Below are 21,685 nucleotides of genomic sequence, written 5' to 3'. Positions count from 1 at the left end.
AAAGGTAGGTCTTTGGCTTTGGGAAGACAAGAACCTTATTGGCTAGGAGATACAGTAATATAAATCTTAACATTGTCAATTAGCCAAAGAATGTGGAATACAATACATGGGAAATTGGAAAGACCAAACTCTATGATGAACGATGCATTCTAGCATATCCATGTAGATTGTTGAATCTGTGACTTTAGTGGTATATAAAATTTCCTTAGGAGGGAATAGATATTTAATGACTTCTTCCTTATTTGAAAATAACTGTTTACAGTTTCTAGATTTTAAGGTAATCTTAATATGAGAAGCAAGACAAAGTTTAAACCAAAAGAATATTTGCCAGTGATGGGCTATAGAATTTAAGCGTGTACTTGGTTGTCCTTAGGTGTCTTTTGAGTATTTGCATCAATATTCTGCATTCTGTTACAAAACAGAAACAAAATGCAAAGAAATCCATATTTATAAATGATAAGATGTTTAAAATAATTTAAGCTTAATTCTTAATAGAATTGTAACATTTTCATTTAATCTAAAATTTTATTTCTTCAATGTATGGTTAATATTTGCTTTCATGTAATTATTTGCTTAGACATTTTGTACAATTATTTCTCTAATGATATAGCAAACTGACTCAGCACATTATAGCTGAATCATAGTCCTGGCTCTTCTTTTTATTTATTGAATAAACAAACACTGTATTGTTAAAATTCTTTGTCCTTCAACTGAGTTTGCAAAAGAAGCTTGTTTGTTAGATCTTGCATACTCTAAGGAATGTGTATCAAAGGTTTGAAATTATATACCTGTTTTTCAGTCTGCGATATTTTTGAAGAATAGAAGGGAGCAAAATTGTCCACGTCTCAATAGTTGGCTATCTGCTTACTCTCAGAGACCCCAGCCTCCTTTTTTAAAAATAATTTTAAGGGTTTCTTGTTTACTAAAATTTGGTATTGAATTTGTGTAAAGTCTGAAGATTGCAGCATGCTAGAATATTTTTGTCATCTAAGACTGTATTCACTGTTTGGGTTTTTGGAGCACTGCCTCCAAGAGGTTCGTAGCATTTGGTACGGAGTTCACGTATTTCTGGTCTACAGACCTACCCTATTGAGGCAAAAGCTTCATGATGCTGATGTGTTTTTTTCTACTGCTATAATGCTCAGCAACGGTAATTAATTAAAAAAAAAAAAAAAACTTTCCATGTCATTACAAATAAAACTGAGGTTTTTTCTGAAGGCTAGTAATTTGTACCTTTAAAGAGCCACATTATTTTGCTTTTGTCTCAGAATGTATTATGCTTCACAAGTATACTGTGACAGCCTGAATAGGAAAGGGGGGAGGGGACATTGTCTTCAGCTGGCATGCTGTTATCAGAGGGAATGTGTTTCTGGACACGAGATTTAGCATTCATTGGTTGTCTGAAGAAAGCTATTTCATCTGAGGATTGGACAAGAAGCTGCGTCAATTTGCTGCCCGTCTCCAAGGCACTGGTGATGCTGCCTTCACAAGCTGGCTAACGTCACGGCTCCATCACCCAGCGGGGTGTGGACTCTCTTTTTCTGTTCTTCTCTATTTAATTCTCTATTTGCTGCCTACTGCATTTCTTAATCTGTCTTCTGCCAAATGCTAACAGCATGATATTTTGCAATCATCTAGGTGAATACAAGAAAGACGAACTCCTAGAAGCTGCTAGGTAAGTGATTCCATTCATTTTAAGTGAGTATAATGCATGTAAGGGAGAAAAGGGGGAGGGCAGGTGGAGGACTATAAAAATTATAACATGTTATTGTCTCGCTTGGATTTTACGTGATAATGCGGCTGAGACCCTATACTCAATCTCTATATACTTTGTTTTACATGATGTTTATTAAATGATAGAGTTGTGCAACATGGCAAAGATTACAAGGTTAATTTTATTTGGAACATTTCTCAGGGTACCTGCAGACCTTAGTTGCCCAGCTTTTCGGATGATCTTCGTGGAGTATTTAAAAACCTATCTCTTCATTTTTCTCAGAAAATTTTTCTAGCAAAGCTTGCCTGGGGAGCATAAAGTAAATGTTAAAATTCTCATCCATTTTCTTTTGTTCTTGGTCATTTATAATTTAATTAGTTAGCTTTATTCATCATTTTGTATGTATTTTTAAGCCCAGTGTTTTAGAGCACTTATCAAAATAAAGTTTGTTTGTAATTAAGAAGGTGACTTGATGCAGATAAATAAAACCATTAAAAATGTAGAAAGATGTACTATCCAAGATGTACCGCTGTATGATGATTCACAGGAATTAATTAGGAATGTGTTAATTTAATTCAGTCTACCAAAAGAGAGTCATTGAGAACCATATACAGGAAATCAAAGCAAGCCTATATTATTTTCCACTCTTCTGAAAAATATCCATAAATATTCATGAGAAGCTCTATAATATCATAGGAATTGACTTACTACCTTTTTACAGGAGTGGTAATGAAGAAAAACTAATGGCTTTACTGACTCCTCTAAATGTGAATTGCCATGCAAGTGATGGGCGAAAGGTAAGTTCTTTGATATCCCCCTTCAACAATTTCTTCTTGCTTTATACTGAAAATTTTTGAAGTCGGCATATATGTGTATACATACATATATGTACATATGTACATACAACTATTTTTACTGGCATCTTTTCACCATAAAATGAAATGCTGCTGTATCTGTTATTGGCAGTTGTGACATGTTCATAGAACTGGTGAAGCATGGGTTTTAAAGCCTTTTCTCTTAAATGTCAGACACTGAAAGTTGTTTGTTAAATAGAACTGCAGCTTTGTCGGTGATTAAAATTATAGCAACATATATTATTTTTTATGTATGATCATGAAAATTGGAAATATTTGTTTATGTCCTATTTTTACCTGTCTTTGTTTGGATATTTGCATTTTTGATCTCCTATTTGGCAGCGGAAGATTTGCTTGGTAGATACCAACACTTTTTCTATTTAAAGCTGAGAAAATGCTAACAGTTTTTAGATATGTAACAGCACTGCTTTTTTGCTTGTTTTTTTTTTTATTATTGGCTAAGTTTTTTATCATGGTCTGTTGAAAGAAAATAGACTAAAGACGAGAGAAATATTCTGCATTAATTTACAGTTGCTACAAATGTAAGGTATATATAAATGTACAGCTGAGTCTTCGTTACATGGTTACATGCCCTGCATTCTTGCCGAGTATGGGCCGAAATGTATCCCTTCACAGCCTTTGGTAATTGACTGCAAAGTTTTGCAGGGATTTGCCTAATAGATATTGAAAAATAAAACACTCTGTATTGTAAAGCCTTGGTTAAAATGACAGCTCGTATTTTAATGATTAAGGATAACTTTTGTATTTTAAAAATGTAAAATATTTTTGAAGTTACACTGTGAATGTTGAGGAACATCATTTGTGTCTAATATTTAAAGAATTAGTTTCTTTGAAATTATTTTATAGTGAAAATGTGCTATGGGAAATATCAGGATGGACGGTACACCCCTTAGATATATATAGTGTCTTTATAGTGCCTCTACACATTTTTCCATTCCAATGAAACCCATATAATAGTGGCAAGGAACCGAATCCTCTCCACAGAATATATGTTATTTGTTATTATAGGTGGTTTGTATATTATTTCATGTGGCCTGTTGAGCATTCAGTTTCTCTGGATAATCTGGGGACAGACTTCTACTTTAATGGAACGTTAAATTATTATACATATATCAAGCTATAAACTAGCAGAGATTTACTCAGTATTTGTGATGACTTTTGGGAGACGGTTTTAAATGATAACTGCTCATTTTTTCCCTTCAATTTTGAAGCTGCTTTGGGGATTTTAACATTCTTGAGTTACTTGGAGCTCCAGATTTTGTTTGGATCCTCTCAGTAAATAAAGTGACTTTTATCAGTGTGCAGAAGAGGGCCTTCTTAACTATGGTGAGTGTAGCTCTGTCTTCAGGTAGAGCTCGTCTAGAGCCCAGCCTGCTTCAGTTTCCATAGTCGTTTTAATATTACAGACTTTATGTGCGATGGCTCTAGCAGGAGCCGATTTCTATTCCAGCCTCATTCTCCCATCGTCAGCCTTATACCTTACCAGCCCCATTTGTAGCTCAATAAGTCATAATAATTAAGGAGCACGAACACTGATAATTAACAAATTACCTCTTCTCCCTGCCTCACTCCCTGCCTAACTACATAAACTCCTTTATTTTTCCCTTCTCCCCAAAGGAGAATACACTTCCCTCATTCCTTTAGCTGGAACCAATGTATTCCTTACCCAAATTCCTGGGGCTCCCTTTCTGTATTATTCTATGGCATCTACCAGAGAGTTTTTTCCTCTATTCATCCATTAGCTCTTTGTATTTTGCCCTGGACCAAGCCTGGTACCTTGCAGGTAGCCAGAATCTTAGGATATGACTATGCTCCCTAATAAACATAATTTTATCCTCTGACTGAAAAATCATCTGTGCTCTTTTCCATTTAGAAAATGAACTCAGAAGTGTGTGAATAGAAGATTTTATATTTTCCATTATTATGTTATTACTAGTATTATTTTACTAATTTATTTTTGATTTATTATATCATGAAGGAAAGCTATATTTTAATGTATAGAACATTGTTAAGAACGTGTTTCATACATTGTGATTTTGCTGTAGGATTCATACCATATAAATAATGTAAGAATTCTCCAAAATGGGCTCCTATACTTTTTTAGATTATTAGTTTGCTCAAATTAGATAGAAAAAGAAAATTAGATGTAAGCATTTATTAGGTTTTCGTGCTATGCATATAACATAAAAAATCAGTCACAATTGTTCATCAGTATGCAAAATGTAAATAAAATTTCATAATTAAAATTTAATTATATTCATATTTACATATCACCCTTATTTATGGCACAGAATAGTTCTTATTAAATGTGCCAGCTATGGTAAAGCCACAAAGTGGCAAATATTCTGGGTGCTGATGGAGATTGGGATAAGGTCCTTTAGTTATGACAGTATCTTTTGTTTTCTTGTTATTGGTGTCAAGAAAATGTGTAAGGAAATCTAGCTGTGAAATTACAAGTCTGTCTTAGGTATTTAGTATTTTTTCAGGCCATTTGCCTGTGTTTATCTACAATTAGGAAATTAGATTGTATATTAACAATAAAAGGATAAAGGTACTTTACATATATAGTAAGTTAGGTATATAAAGTTTTATTTCTTGAATTTGCATGTTAGAGCACAGTACTGAATCAAACTTATTTTTAGCAGGTTTCTAAATGACTGTATTAATGCTTAACTGAATCCTTGCCTGTCTCTGTTTTTACTATGATTCCTGGTTTGTAAATTTAAAAAGCCCATGGAAATGTCAATTTCATAATGTTTTTAGAAAAGAAATGTTCCTTATACGTTAACTGGTAGGTGGAGAATTTGCCTTGGATATATGCGGGGGTTTTAGACTACAGCATTCCTCTTTAATGCAGTACATGGGGTTATACAATGACAATGTAACTTTTCAAAAGCCTCTTAATTCTATACTGTCACTTGGTGATTATCTAATTAGGTAATATACGAGTCGTTTGTGTTTTTATTTCCCATAGACATTTGTTTTTCTAACCTGTAGAATTCTGAAAATAGTGAAGTACCAATAAGGTTTTAAGTAATTTATGTTGTTATTTATGCTTTTATTTTTCATGTAAATCAAAGTGGAGCTTAGCTACTCTAGAAATTTCCAGTTGTTTTTTTCCCCAAAAATCAAAGACAAAATTTTTTTGTAATTTTTTGTTCTAAAATGCCACTTTTATACACTTACATACACGCTCAAATGATGGCCACTTTAGAAACATAGGGGCATAGATATAACTTATTCTTCAATCTCCTACCCATTATGACTAGACAGAACATTCTACAGTTCCTTATTTTGAACTACAGTGAAATGCAACTAGATACTGTTCCCTTTCTAGAATTCTTTTTTCCTATGTTTTCAAGCTTAGATTTGTTGTTCTTTAATCTCCCTTTACAGTATTTTCTGTCGAGGTGTTTTATTAGCAATTAGCCAAATAATTGTTTACCTGTAACTTTAAGGTGGCCGTGGTCTCTTGTTTTTCAGTATTAATTCTCATAAGGATACTTTTAGACAATGAATAAAAAATATTTGAATACATCTCAAATTATTCCCATACTCAGCCCTCTTCAGAGTTCTCTTTGGTCCTTCTTGTATCATTTCCCTTTCTTGTCTGCCTATCCCCTTCCAAAATAAATGTCCTACATTCATCTCCTCCTTATAACAAGGGAATAGAGTTGAGCATTACTGTATGTATTCCTAAATAGGAATATATATCTTTGCATGCATGTATGGTGCCTAATGCTGCTATGATTGTATGTCATCAAATAATGAAAGTAACTAATATTTGACTGGTAATTTATTTTTATAAAGTATTCAATATAATTTCTGGTATTTCAGGTTTCTTTGTGCTCCTTTCACCCATTAGGCCAGCACTTAGTACTTACAGCCTATAGGTCACTGTGCCAAGTGTCATGGGAGAGAAATATGTGTTTAACGGTATTGGTTCACAAGGAACTCGACAACTGATAGAATGATTAAGACATCATCCAGTATGAAACATTAAAAAAAAAAAAAGGTCATGCTCCCTTGTGGCGTCCTTTGTGGGGCGCCGAGGTGACTCAGTCTCTTAAGCATCTGATTCATCTCAGGTCATGATCTCACAGTTTGTGAGTTCAAGCCCCACATCGGGCTCTGCACTGGCAGTGTGGAGCCTGCTTTGGATTCTCCTTCTCTCCTCTCTCTCTCTGCCCCTCCCCTGCTCGTGCCTTTTCTCCCTCTCTCTCAAGATAAATAAACTTAAAAAAAAAAAAAGCAGACATTATCCAGTATGTTGAAGTTAATCCTCTTAAAAAAATGTATGATTCCCTTTGCTGTGGTACAATTATAAAGTGTAGATTTAAGGTGGGTGGGTTTTGTTGGGGGGGGGGACTTTTATTTTAAAGCATTGGTTTTTAGACATGGATCCTCTTCTAGGAAACCACAGATGTAGATGAACAGGCAGTTGGAGGAGCATGATTTAAACTCAGAAAGATTAACTGAAGGATATCTTTAAATGTCACATTTCTACTGTGTAAATGTTTGCCTCCATAAAACAGTTAATTAGGAGAAAGATTCTGGAAACAGAGAAAAGTGAAGTGTTTAAAAACTATTTTTTAATAGTGATCAGTCAGAAATAAAGTAGAACTTAATGCCATCCCTTGAAGATACCATAAAAAAGTTATTTAGTTGAAAGAGCAAAACTACCCTCTCTCTCTCTGGCCCTTCCCCTCTCAAGCTCTGTCTCTCTCTCTCTCTCTCTCTCAAAAATAAATAAACATTAAAAAAAAGGGGGGGGCGCCTGGGTGGCTCAGTCGGTTAAGCGTCTGACTTTAGCTCAGGTCATGATCTCGCGGTCCGTGAGTTTCAGCCCCATGTCGGGCTCTGTGCTGACAGCTCGGAGCCTGGAGCCTGCTTCAGATTCTGTGTCTCCCTCTCTTTCTGGCCCTTCCTCTCTCTCTCTCTCTCTCTCTCTCTCTCAAAAGTAAATAAACATCAAAAAAAAAATTTAAAAAAAAGAGCAAATAGGCTGTAAGGTCGGACAGATTGGGTTCTCTTCTCTGCTGTTGCACTTTCTAAGTGTGACTATGGCTCTGTAGTTTTCAATGTACTCATGTGTAAATGGAGATAATCCTACTCATTCCACAAGGTAGTTGAGAGGATGAAGTTATGCCATCGTAGTAACTTAGTAGAACGTCAGTAAATTAGATCCCTACTCCTTTGAAACATTTTTTGAAGACTTTGGACATATTTAGAATGGACATATATATAGTTTTGAGTATCACAACATTCTCCACTCCACCACAGAAATTGTCTTTATTATCCAAGCTCAGTCCCAGATATCATTTGGATATTGTACGTTACCAGGTAATCTACAAAGCATATGATTCAATTAATTCTTTAGGAGCTCCGTCTTCACCACCCTCCAAAAACCTCACACTTAATAAGTAAATTTGTTTATATTAACAGTTTGTAAATTCAGAAATGTGTTTTTGAGCTCTATATAATCATTTTAAGACTATATTTGTGAAAAATTAATATCTGGCTGAAAATAATGCCACAGTATTCATTTGAATTGCATAGAGCACATCCAGTGAAGCACAGAGAACTTTCTTTTGTATTTATATGGGAGTGCTTAGGGTTGTTTACCTTTGTCATATTGTAGTATAGAATTTCTCCGTATTCTTGTTTAACAGCTCCCTCCCTCACTGTAAGTCTCCACCAAATATCAGGTTTGACCAGGATTTAAACAGCCTTTATATGGTAGATTATTACTCTGAAGACCCCTCAGTGAAACCGTGCCCCTCATTATTTATGCTTTGGCCGAGTTCCTTCTTACGCTGACTTTGAGCTAAACCCGGGACTGCTTCGATGCATAAAATGAAGCAGGATTGCTCTGCCTCTTCCAGGACTAGCCCCTGAGGTAGCCTGGCTGCTTGCCAGTTCCCTGCTTCTGGAATGCTCCTCCCTCTTTGAACCCGGCTGCCATGCCATGAGGCAGCCCAGGTAGCCGTGCGGAGGCCTCCAGCCAGAGACCCACTTGAGCTCGGGGAAGCCTCTAAACAAACAGCTCATTGCCCAGGCGTCCCAGGCCTCATAACCTCAGCTGAGCTCCCTGTTTAGTAGCCTCCCGGTGACATCAGCCACCTCAGCACCCCAGCCCATGCCACACGGAGCAGAAGAGCCACCTGCAAGCCACCAGCTGGGGGGGTTTTGTTACCTAGTAAAAGATAACCAATATACCCGTACTGTAAGAAAATAATAACTCAGTGCTTGTTATCTGCTGGGCCAGAAGGTTGCATCTTTTCTCATGTAGATTACTGAAAACGGCTGTTTCATAGCTGTGTGGAAGAGTCCTGAAGATTTAAAGATAAATCTCCAAATGTATTTATTTCTTTAGCTGTAAAGATGATTTTGAATTATATCTTGCAGTTTATGATTCTTTTCCCCCTCAGAGTGCAAGGAAGTAATTTCATGTACATCTTTTGTGGTCATAGTCTCAGGGGAAAAAACAGGAGTTGGAAGCTAGAAGACCCAAGTTTTAAGGTAAAATTATTACTAGCTTTTAAGTTAAAATTCCTATGAGGCAAATTTTGTCATGCCTCCGAGTTCTCCATTTTTTAGCCTATAAAATGAAGGATTTGGGCCACCTGAGTTCTAAAATACCTTTCAACTCTAGAGGTGTCTGGGTAGGTCAGTTGGTTAAGCATCTGACTTCAAATCAGGTCATGATCTCATGGTTCATGGGTTCAAGCCCCGCATCAGGCTCTGTGCTGACAGCTCAGAGCCTGGAGCCTGCTTCCGATTCTGTGTCTCCCTCTCTCTCTGACCCTCCCCCATTCATGCTCTATCTCTCTCTGTCTCAAAAATGAATAAACATTAAAAAAAAGAACACCTTTCAACTCTAACATTTTAAGATTGCAATGTATTTTGTTATTTATTTCTCATTAGAGTTAGTAGTAATTACCAGCAATATAGAATTGGATTATGTAAAGGTGTATGGAGTCACACGAGATAAGACGCTCCTGGAATCTGGAATAAAGTTTACATAGAGTCTTTTCCCCTTTAAGAAAGTGTTAGCATTACCTGGGGGCCGATGCCTGGCTCTCGGTGGCCTTTAGTGGCCTTTATCATCCTCCTCTGTTCTTGGCAAAACCTGGTAGATGAAAGGTCATACCACTTTTTAATATCCAACTTTTATGCGCCAGAGTTCAGATGTTACATGGGATTACAGGAAGGTCAAATGCATCAGGGAACTCTTCAAGCACTTTACGTTTAATTATATATCTAATCACTTCTTTAAAGTACATCTTGCTGAGCAATGCATGTCTTGCTGTAATGCAGAAATCCCTTAGAGCAAGTTTTCTTGCCTACTTATGATGGAGTATATTGTATAAAATCTTTATGCCTGTGTATATTCATTTTGTAACAATAAGGGCTTGAAAATGTCTTTTTTATTTTTCATTAGGGAATCGCTTCTACTAAAACAGTCTCTATTTTGTCAAGCATGACATTTCTACTGGTGAGGGTAATTAGTACCCATGCCAACTGTGCTCTGTTTCTCTCTGTGAGGAGAGAATTTTTAGTCGAAAGGGACCTGTGTTAAAAAGCAGGTGCTAACACAGGAGTTTATTTGAGCTCTGCTTAATCACTCTCCTCCTCACTTTGGTTTCTCCTACACTTGCATCCAAAAAGCATATTTGCTGCAGTTTTCAACATTAGACTGGTTACTGGTCGAGGGATAGAAAAGGAGTGAGTACTAAATCGTTTTGCTGTGAGTATGATTCATTACTAAAATTTGAATTATAGGAGCCACTTTACAGAAGTGACACTTAAGTGTATTCTTTTCAAATGGCAAGAGTCTAAGTTTAAAGTGCTCTTTTTGCCTCTACAAGTAAACCAAACTTTATAGAGTACACTAGATTACAACTGCAGCATTCACTTGAAAAACATCCATCTGGCAGAGTGGCAAGGGAATAGGTTCTGGAAGAAACACAGAAAGTAGCTTCAGTGGTATTGCTGATGTCCTAGTTCTGCAGTTGAGTGGGATGGTGGGTAGTGTTATTAACATATTTTTCTGTATCCATTGGTACACGAGAAAAACATTTAAAAATAGTCCCATAATGATTATGATTTGATATGATCTCTTTGGCTTAAACTATTCGGTTAACCTCAGTTAACAGAGTATTCAGAAAAGGGCTCAAATCCTTTTAGTAAAGGGTGAACCTTTACTAAAGGTGGGTAAAAAGGCTTGTTTAGGAGCAAAGAGAAGTCTGATTTCAGAAACTTCGGGCCTGATGAGAAGCAGCAAAAAGTGAAGAGTTAATTATGGACTTAAGAACTTTGAGATTGTATGTAGCTTTGAATTAGCATTATTAGGAACTGTGGTCCGGCCATAATACAAAACCAATATAAACTGTTAATTTTTTAATTCATTTTGTACTGCTTACCTGAAATCTTAGCTCAGGTTGCCATACCATAGACTGGTGACTTAAACAACAGGAATTTATTTCTCATAGTTCTGGATGGAGGCTGGGAAGTCCCAAGGTCAGAGTGCCAGCATAGTCAGCTTCTCAGCAGGGCTCTCCTCCTGGCTTGGGGAGGGCTGCCTTCTTGCTGAAAGAGGAATTGAGCTCTTGGGCACCAACCCCATTGTGAGGACCCCACTTTGTGACCTTATCCAAATCTAACTACTCCTAAAGGCCCTATCTTCAAATACTGCCACATTAGGGTTAGGGCTTCAACATAGGAATTTGCTGGGGTCGGGGTGGACACAAAACACTCAGTCCATCTGTAACACCTGGTTATTTTTGTGTCACTACTTTTTTTTTTTTTTTAAAGAAATACAATAATTGCTCAGGAATCTTACTTCCCTCCTCCCCCGCCCCATGCATAGTCACCCATTTATTTGCTTGCTCAATTAAATTGGAATTATAAAAGAAAATTTCTAAGAAGTATCAAGAATCCCCATAATATTCTTTTTCTCAAAAGACTGTTTTCAGTGACTAATAAGAAAACATCTTTCTCTACTAAGAATAGCATCAGTAGTAAAACTTCGGAAACACTATGAATACCATGCATAATTGTTTGAAATGCCTGTTTGGGTAGCCAAATTAGCAAATTTGAAAATAGACAAACTCTAAATATAAAATGTTTCATATATTGGTTTTCCTTTTCTGAAGATAGTAACATGATAAAACCCTACTCTGAATACCATAAAAACGCCCATTAAAGTCATCTCCTAGTTTCAGAGTGGGTTCAGTACCTCTTAGAATTGGGGAAGGGGCTATGGGCAGGGAACAGAACGAGAGCTCTCTGCTCCTGACTACTCTCGGCTGCCAGATTCACAAATGCAAACTCAGAAACAACAAGGACTGTATCACTGAAGGAGCTGTGAGGAATTTCTCCCAGTTTGCACAGTTAAAATGACTAATGATCTAATGTGGAATGATTCCCTCACAAATGATCTTCAGATGCCAATCAGTGTGACTTGTGTCCTGTCTCAAGAATCAGCCAGCTATCTGTTGAACATTAGTTAGAATCTTTGATGTTTAGATTTAAAAACCCAAGACTGTAAATATTAACTGTAAAAAGGGATTCATGTGAGGTTTGGGTTGTGTGAAAACTTTTCCGCTTAAGGTATAAAACATCAGGTTCGTATCAGACATGAAACCTGGTTTCCATAAAGTCTGCCAGCTGTTTCTCATTAAACAATGCAAAATTAATGTTGCACCTTCTGAGAGTGCTAAGCATTCTGTTTTTTTCTTCCTCCCATACAAACCCTATGAGAGGAAGCTAGAAACTCATTTTCATGCATACATTTCAATTCTGCTAAATCTGAGGCTGGAAAAGAGGAAAACAAATTTCTGGCTGTTGAAGAATCCCCTTGGAGTTTCCATGATGAGAACGTTAAGTTAAAATTGAATTAAGTTGGCATTCAGAGCTTTATTCTCACAAAGATTCCTCTGTGGATTTCCTGTTCTTTCTTGTATGCTCATTTCCTTTCCCCTCTCCTCTTCCCAATACGCACACTAAAGATAGTCCTTTATGTTTTCAATATAAAAATAAATTTTTATTATAAAAGACAGTTGAAGTACAAAAACTTTGTTTTAGAAGATATTTCATAAATTCTACAAATTCTCAAATGCCTTTGATTCCTTCCTAAACATGCCTACATATGTTACTTTGGAAGAATACCCTCTCTGAGGCTGGAGAATATCAATCATATTTTACCTCTGTTCATGTAGCTTATCTAGAATTCATAGAATCTTATTTGGAGAAGAACTTAAATGACAGCTAGTCCAACTTCCCAGCACAGTTCTCATCTTCACTATGGGAACTCTGACAGATTGTCGTCTGGCTCTGCTTGAATACACTCTTAAAAAAGTGAGAGCTCACTGTCACTGGTTTGGATCAGCCAGCATCTGATTTAGTGCTGAATTTCAGGTTTCACGCATTCGGGAGGCATATTGACCAGCCCGAGGGTGACTAGGAAGGTAGTCAGGACATTATTCTGGAAAAAGCAGTTGAGGCAACTTCAGGAATTTAGTTCAAGAGACCAAATGATTGTCTGTTAGGGATCTGCAGAAAAATCCTGTCCTAGGAAAGAGGCAGGTAAATTGTCTTCTCTAGTTTCAATTTTCTGTTACTCTTTTCTTGTCTTCTGATACTTACTATTTTAGACAACTTCTGTTGTTAAGAAGTCCTACATTTCCAGGGTGCTCATCCAGTGGTATGGTCACACTCATTATTGGTAGGATTTCACATACAGTATCCCCTGGATCACTGCTGAAGTAGCCAGAACTACCAGTGTGATCCCTGCCTACCCAGTTACCCTTCTGCAGTCAGCCACACTAGTCCATTTCTGAACATGCTATGCAGAACCTGAGCACCCAGGCAAAGGAAAAGAAGGAAAGCGGAATGAGAGTTCTGAAGTCAAGACTGTCTGCTTTTGATCTCCAACTCTGCTGTTAACTTGCTGTATTCATCCTCCTCTTCCTCAGTTTACCCTTTTGTTATATGGAGATAATAGTTTCTAGCTCTGATCATTGTTGTGTAAAGTAAATACAAATTAATAAATACACATTTTGAAGAGTGCTTGGTACATAGAAAGTACCCAGTAGATTTTAGATTTTAGCTATTACTTTCAATAAACTACTTTGTATTTTCAAAATGTTTTCATGTCTTCTATTTCATTTAGCCTGAAAATAACTCAATGAGGAAACCATTACTGTTGTCACCCAACTCCTCCCATTACAGAGACTGTGACTTAAAAACACTAATATGTTAAAACACTTCAGTTCTAGGAGTGGTATCATGTCTGTTTTGAAAAGTCATAGTCATGGGGCTTCTGGGTGGCTCTGTCAGTTAGGTGCCCAACTCTTGATTTTGGCTGGTCATGTTCTCGTGGTTCACAAGTTGGAGCCCCACATCAGGCTCTGTGCTGACAGCACATAGCCTGTTTGGGATTCATTCTCTCTCTCTCTCTCTCTCTCTCTCTCTCTCTCTCTCTCTCTCTCCCTCTCCCTCTCCATCTCCCTCTCCCTCTCTCTCCCCTTCCCCAGCTCACACACTCTCTCTCCTCTCAAAATAAGGAAATAAACTTAAGAAAAGAAAAAGAAAGAAGAGTTATAGAGCTGACATAGTCCACTATGATAAGACTATATATGTTGTTAGCTTTGTTTAGCTCAAGGTACTGTGCTTGAGAGAACCATTCACCAGGAGTCAGAGGACCAGAGGAAAAGACTGGAAAAGAAAACATTACCGTAGAAGGATCTAGTAATGTGTAATCTGTAGAAGAGACAAGTTAAAGGAAACAAAGTTTTTGAAAAAAGTATGAATAAAATATTTTTTTAAAAAGTTTTATTTCTACTTTGGCTCATCAATTTTTATTCTCCAGATAGTTTCTCTTTTAAATTCTCTTTATAATGGCCCAAGAATTGAGAAATTTCAAGGATGAGATTGTCTAGTCTTCATTATGGTACTATTTAAATCTCCCTTCAAAAGACAGGCATCAGTGATATGTATTTCCATGGACTCATGCCCATATGGATTCTCTAGCTTATAGTTTGTTTTGATTTTGATTTACGTATCCCTGTCTCAAAGAACTCCTTAGGTATACCTTCCAAGCAGATTAATCATGTCTCTCTGCCTGAAAGAAATTTAATAGCTCTAATTATGTGGTTGTTATATTTTCCTGGGAATTTATATTAATGGCTGATAACAGTATTTTATTTGTAGAAGGGAAATACTGATCTATCTGAACCAAATGATACGTTTGAATGAGGTGTTTTTTGTTAAGATAGCCAGAGCAGATGGAACAACCTGTCTATTTACAGACAATCGGTGAATAATTATGATACAGCTACACAATGGAAATGGCTAAGCAAAGAGTAAGATTAGACTTATATGTACTAATCTTTTAAGAGAAAAAAAGCAAACTTCAGAAGACTGTAATATGATCCATTTGTGTGACCCAAACAACAGTAAAAAGAACTCAGAGAAACACATGTTCATGTGAATAGAAAAAAAAATCTCACATGCTACTTGTGCATGTTAAGCAATGGTTACTTACAGGAAAGGGGTTTGTTGAGCTAGAGGAAGAAATTGAGGACATTTTACTTGATATTATTTTAGAGGGAATCATGATTTTTATCATTTAAAAGAATTCTTTTGGGGAGGGAATGGTGAGTAAAGGTAAATGATAAGTGAGACCAGTTAAAACTGAGAAAATACTTATGTAATACCTCATTTTTTTGAGAGAGAGAGAGAGAGAGAGAGAGAGAGCTGAAGCGTAAGCAAGGGAGGGGCAGAGTCAGAGGGGAAGAGAGAATCTTAAGGAGGTTCCATGCCTAGCGCAGAGCCAACGGGGGGCATGGGGTGTGGTGCTCTATCTTACAACTGTGAGATCATGACCAGAGCTAAAATCAAGTGTCGGGCGCTTAACTGACAGAGCCACCCAGGTGCCCCTGTAATATCTCATTTTTATTTTTTTTTTTATTTTTTTTTTAACGTTTATTTATTTTTGAGACAGAGAGAGACAGAGCATGAACAGGGGAGTGGCAGAGAGAGAGGGAGACACAGAATCTGAAACAGGCTCCAGGCTCTGAGCTGTCAGCACAGAGCCCGACGCGGGGCTCGAACTCACAGACCGTGAGATCATGACCTGAGCCGAAGTCCGATGCTTAACCGACCAAGCCACCCAGGCGCCCCTCATTTTTAAAACCATATCTGAAAGTCTGTTTGTATAAAAAAGTGGAAATAAGTATTGGAATTAAAAATTTTTTTTTATTATTTATTTTTTGAGAGACAAAGAGTGTGAACAGGGGAGGGGCAGAGAGTGAGAGAGACACAGAATCCAAAGCAGGCTCCAGGCTCTGAGCTGTCAGTACAGAGCCTGACATGGGGCTCGAACTCACAAACCGTGAGATCATGACTTGAACCAGAGTCGGACACTTAACCGACTGAGCCACCCAGGTGCCCCAAGTATTGGAATTTTTAAGTGTAATGATTTTCTGTTTGTTTATATATACTTTATTTTTAAAAAAAGATGGCAAGGGGTGCCTGGAGGGCTCAGTTGATTGAGCCTCTGACTCTTGATTTCGGCTCAGGTCATGATCCCAGGGTCTTTGGATCAAGCCCCACATCAGACTCTGTACTGAGCATGGAGCCTGCTTAAGATTCTCTTTCTCTGCCACTCTGCCTCTCTCTCTCTCTCTCTCTCTCTCTCTCTCTCTCAAAAACAAACAAAACAACCCATGATACCTCTAATTCACAGATTCATAGAGGTAGTAACTGTAAAACTGATGGTACACAGAGCAATCTTATCACAAAAAGTAGAATATCCAGACATGAAATGTTGCCTGATATGATACCGTATAACATATCGTCTATGAAACATTCTTGCGAAAGAAGTTTCATGTGAAAGAGGAAAATATAGATAGGCGCAAGTTAATCACACAGAAAAGACAACAACTAACAAGGTCTCTTCAACAAGTCCGTAAGGTGAAAAGAGAAAAAAAGGAGAGAAGAAGACCCTTGTACATTTAGGGAGACTTGATGGCACAAGAACAAAAGTACTGATCCTGACATCCAGTGAACCAGTGTTAGGAAGTTTTTTCAGCCAATGATGAAATGTGAATATTGGCATGGGTAATAGATGGATATACCCCTATTCTGTTAGATGTACTAAGTTGGGGGTTTTGAAAGAAAATGCCCATAATTTTTAGAGATACCTGTGGAAGTGTGTGTGGGCGAACTGTTACAATGTGTTGAATTTGCTGCAGAATACTTTTAGTGGGAAAAGGAAAAGATAGATGGCAGAGGCCAGGGTAGCAAAGTCTTAATAATTAACGGTTGTTGAATCTGGGTGATGATTACATGAGTGTTCAAGTGCTGAAAAGATCATAATATTTTTATCTTATGAAGCCATTTTTGTAACTGTTTCTAGAGCAAGAGGCTGAAGGAAGAACTTGAATAGTATATGGAGCTTGTATGGACTGAGAAAAGGTTACGCTTTTGAAGAAATTGTTAAATGGAAAGAGAAGTATCCTTTGTTATCTCTTGAGCCAGCTTTTAATAGGATTCTTCTCCTAGTTTGGCAGAGGAATAAGTCTGGCTTTATTCAGAATGCCTGTGTGCCCTTGCACGTAGGCACACACATACAGACACACACACACACACACACACACGATTTTCTGACTTGGGACAACTCCAGGAACCTAGAAACTCATTCAGCATTAAGCTGGAGTGGGGCGACCAAGCATCGCAGTTTGCCTCAGACGAATGGGCTTCCTGGGATCAAAAAAATCTTGGGCAAAGCAGGATGAGCTAGTCACCCTAGTCTAGGAAAGTCTAGAGGATTTGATAGAGGTCAAACTGGGCCTTCATCTTAATGAAAACCGAAATACATTATATATCATGAGGTTAGACAGCTGTCTGATAACTTACATCATGGCTTCACAGTTGTGGTTTTGTTCTTTCCTAGGGAACGCATCAAACATCACGCAGGCATGTGTTGACATGTAGGTGTAAATCTCTCACGTAAATTTAAAGTCTCATTCACCAAGCTGGATCATTCATGTCCTCTGTTCCCTTTTAGTAATGTAAATCAAAAGTTGACAATAACTTTGATTTTGTTAACACTCTACTAAATATAAGGGACTATGTTAAGCCTTCAAACGGAAAATTAAGATATATTCTCTGTTCTTACGAGCTCACGGTGGATTAGAGGAGACAAATAATTACTGTATGTTATTTTGTGACAAGTGTTACGGTAAAAGATTGTGGCAAATGGTTTTAGGACCAGTCTTTGGCAATCCTTTTTTGTATTTTATTTGCAAAAGTATTCTACAAAGACAAAACAAGAGGAAAAAAGAGAATTATTTGGAGTATTGGTATTTTGGAATCTCGTTTTAAAATCTCGTTCAAAGGATGTCCCAAAGTTTGTGCTTTATAAAAATAGAATAACAGTCTTAAGAAATTAAGAATTAATGTTTATATTTTATGCTTTTGAGATGAACGGTGTTACAAAGATTGGGATGTTCTGTGTGATAATGGTGAACTTCAAAAGCTTTCTCAGCACTGTCAGATCAAGGAACCCTTTCCCCTGTACCCAGAAGTCATTTGTGAGAGAGCAGTATGGGTTTTGTGTTAAAATATAAATGCTAAAATTCCTTTGGCATTGAACATTTGTAATAATGCATTTAAATCTTGAGACATGGTTATCATGATTTCTTTGCTCAATGGAAAAAACAAGATTTAGAAATTAAATTTTTATATTCTAGGCACGTAATAATACATAGGTCCCTGAAAGCTCATAGCTGCCTTATGGATCCCTGAGATTCTTTTATTTTAATATTTAACCCTCAAGAATATTTTGTCTTTTCATTGTTGTTTTGATTTGTTAAGAAGTTGTGTGAAATTCAATTTAAATGGGAGAATATTTTGTTACTAGTTAATTTCTCCAGAAGGTATTTCACTTATTAGTATAATCTAATTCCCATTCATTTCAGCTAATTAGTAATTAGGGTATTTGAGCCATGTGGAGTGAACCAGGGAGAGCAGAGTAAAAGATGATGTTGGAAAGTTGAAGAGTAGTGATAGGAGAGATTCCCTATGGTCTTCCAGATCATTGTATAGACTTAGCTTTTACATCTGGTGAGATGAAGAGCCACTGAAGATTCTGAACAGGGGACTGGTGTATCTAACTGGTATGTTACAACAGGATCACTCTGCTGCTATGTTGCATGAACTCTAAGGGGATTCTTCTGGAAGCCAGAATGCCAAATAGAAGGCTGTTGCCACTCAGCCAGCTGAGAGAGGATGGTGACTTAGACCAGGCCAGTGACCGAGCAGTGACTAGATTCTGGAGATGTTTTGGAGATAGTGCCAACAGAAATACTCTGATGCGGTGAGCATCGTATGTGAGAGAAAGATGGTACTCAGGAAGAACTCAGGGTTTTGGACCTGAGTAAGAAAAAGGATAGAGTTGGTATTAACAGCAATAGGAAATTCTTCAGAGTAGGTTTTGGAGGGAGTACTAGGAGCTCAGTTGTGGGCCTCGGCATGAGATGTCTCCAGCATGTCCTTGTGGTGACGTCAAGTAGGAAGTTAGATTATGAGAGTCAGGAGTTCAGCAGAGAGACTGAGCTGGAGATATGACTGAGGAGTTGTCAGTGTACGAATGTTATTTGAAGCCACAAGACTGCATGAGGTCACCGAAGAATGATACTGGTAATGAAGAAAAGAGATCTAAGGACGTAGTCCTAGAGTACTCCAGTGTCAAGAAAATGAGGAGCAACCAGAAAAAAAGACTAAGGAGTAACCAGTGAGCAAGGTGTCTAGGTATCCTAGAAACCAAGGGGAAAAATATTTCAAGAAGGAAGAGAGGTGATCGGCTACGTCAAATAGTGCTGACAGGTAAAGTAAGGTGAGGACTGACAAATGACCACTAAGAGATAACTTCTAAGCATATAAGATACTTGATAAGGTGATAATAAGTTGTAACTACTGTTTATTGGGCTTTTTCTGTGGGATACTGTATTAGGTGCTTTATACAGTTTTCTGTAACCCATTAAATAGCTTTATATGGTAAGAATTACAGTTCTCATTTTATAGATGTTGGAAGCCAAGGCTCCAAGACACTAAGACATTAGTCCAAAACTATATACCTTGTAAAGTTGCAAAGCAAGAATGCAAACCCCAAATTTAAAAGGCTTTACTTTTTTCCTTATATTATACTGCTGGACTTACAGTAAGGTTGCCACCACAGTTTTTTAACAGGGTTTTCACCTGACGTTACTTTATGCATTTATGTGTAGGGTAAGTTAAAGCTATCTTACATGCTTTATTTTGTGCCGCAAATTTATATCATAAAAGGCAAGGGTAGATATGTAAGTTTGGTTTTTTTTCCTGTGGCCTGATTCCAAGAAGGAAACTTCGAATTAGGAGATTTCTTTCAGTAAAGATTCTTTTTTCCATACACATTTTACAATATGAAACATCAGTAATAACGTTCTCTACGGCAGAGAAAAGTTTTTATATTTGCAATTGTCCCATATTTTATCACTCCTCAGGCTGACTTTTAAAATATTCCAACAGAAAAATCAGTTTTAAGAATCCATCTAAGGTGTGCAAACTAACGGCAGTTGCTGGCCTCTGTATGATGATGTCTTAGATATTTGCTCCTTGTGTTTACTAGTTTACAACCACCGCAAAATCAAGGAACATGTGTGAATATTTTACAAACGGGTTTTCTTTATTTTTTCAAAGCCTAAATTGCACTCTGTTAATTATCCTAGCATTTAGAAAATTACTTTTATCATTACTTGGCCATTTTGCAATTGTAAAAGTATAAAGTGGGCACTGTGTGTTAACCATGCACTAAATTTAGTCTTAGGCCATATGATTTTAATTGCTTTGCATCAGAAAATAGTATTTGGTGTGTATTGTTTACCATCTAGCTAACCGTTACACCTACTGAACTTCTTTCTAGAAGAAAAACCTCTGGGCTCTTAGTAGTGTAAGCTTGTTTAAACCATCCTTGGTTCTTAATTTGTACTTTTTCTTTTTGCTTTGTACCCTTTCCTCAAATTTATTGCATGCATTTACAGATTTGTATGTGCCTTCTAGTGATACGATTCAGTTTACATAATTAGCATCCGCATTATGGTGACTACTTGGAAAGTCTCATCTAGCTTATTCTGTACTTACTCTCCCTGCAAAGTTATCTACTCCCTTGGCTCAGCTACCCCTACTGAGGCACTGCTACCATTTTGCTAACTGACCCTCTCATTATCTCTCTCCCTCTGCGATCTTCAATTCAGGTCTTCCGCTGTTAGTTTGGCCCCCACCCCCAGTTTATTCTCTGTGGAATAGCTAGAGCCATCTTTCCCAAACTACAGTCTTAACATAATTTTCTGCTTCACATTCTTGAGGGGGTTCCCGTTGTTCTTAGATTCCCCCCCCCCCCCCCAGTCTCATACACTGAATTTAGCCACTGAAGTTTCCTTAGTTCCTCCGTGTCCTCTGGGTGTTAATATGTGCTCTTCATACTACCTGGAATAAAGTTCCCCATCCTTTTGCCTCAGGGATTTCTGTTTATCCTCCAGTCTCCCCTCAGGAAGCAGTTCTGAGAATCTTTCCTAAGCCCAGTCCCTTCTGCTAGCCTCCAGAGTGGGTTAGGTATGCAGCCTCTAGCCTCTCCTGACATCTTGAACTGTTTGTCACATTTAACGGTATTTGATGAGCACTGGGTGTTTTATGTAAGTGAGGAATCACTAAATTCTACTCCTGCAACCGATACTATACTATATGTTAACTAACTTGAATTTAAATTAAAAAAAAAATAGTATTTGCTTTCTCTAGTTGATTCCTCAGAAGCTAGGCTTTTGTTTCTTCATCTTCTGTCCTTCTGAAGAATTAGTATATATGTATTTCATTTAGGGACTCATATTTTGAAGGAAGAAGACTCATCAAGGCAAAGTATCGAGCCTTTCTTGTTTACCATGCTACCCCTAGCACTTAACATACTGCAAGATACACTGCACATGCTAAAATATTTTAAATGAATGCCAGTGATAACTAAATTTGTGTTCAGCCTTCACCTCTCCTGAATTCT

At 37.3% G+C, this 21,685-nt stretch overlaps 1 protein-coding gene across 1 annotated transcript in view; it reads left to right on the top strand.

The window, feature by feature from the left end:
- TNKS (tankyrase) overlaps positions 1-21,685 on the top strand; it is a 215,657-nt gene that overhangs the window by 109,255 nt on the left and 84,717 nt on the right. The window contains exons 4-5 of the mRNA XM_060653141.3: positions 1,639-1,675; positions 2,436-2,511. Coding sequence (XP_060509124.1) covers positions 1,639-1,675; positions 2,436-2,511 — 113 coding nt within the window. The remainder of the gene's footprint in view (positions 1-1,638; positions 1,676-2,435; positions 2,512-21,685) is intronic.

This window comes from Panthera onca, chromosome B1, assembly GCF_046562875.1.
Source record: "Panthera onca isolate mPanOnc1 chromosome B1, mPanOnc1 haplotype 2, whole genome shotgun sequence".
Classification (NCBI taxonomy): Eukaryota; Metazoa; Chordata; class Mammalia; order Carnivora; family Felidae; genus Panthera; species Panthera onca.
The sequence above is the reverse complement of the archived record's forward strand: the minus strand, read 5'-3'. Positions and strand labels throughout refer to the sequence as shown.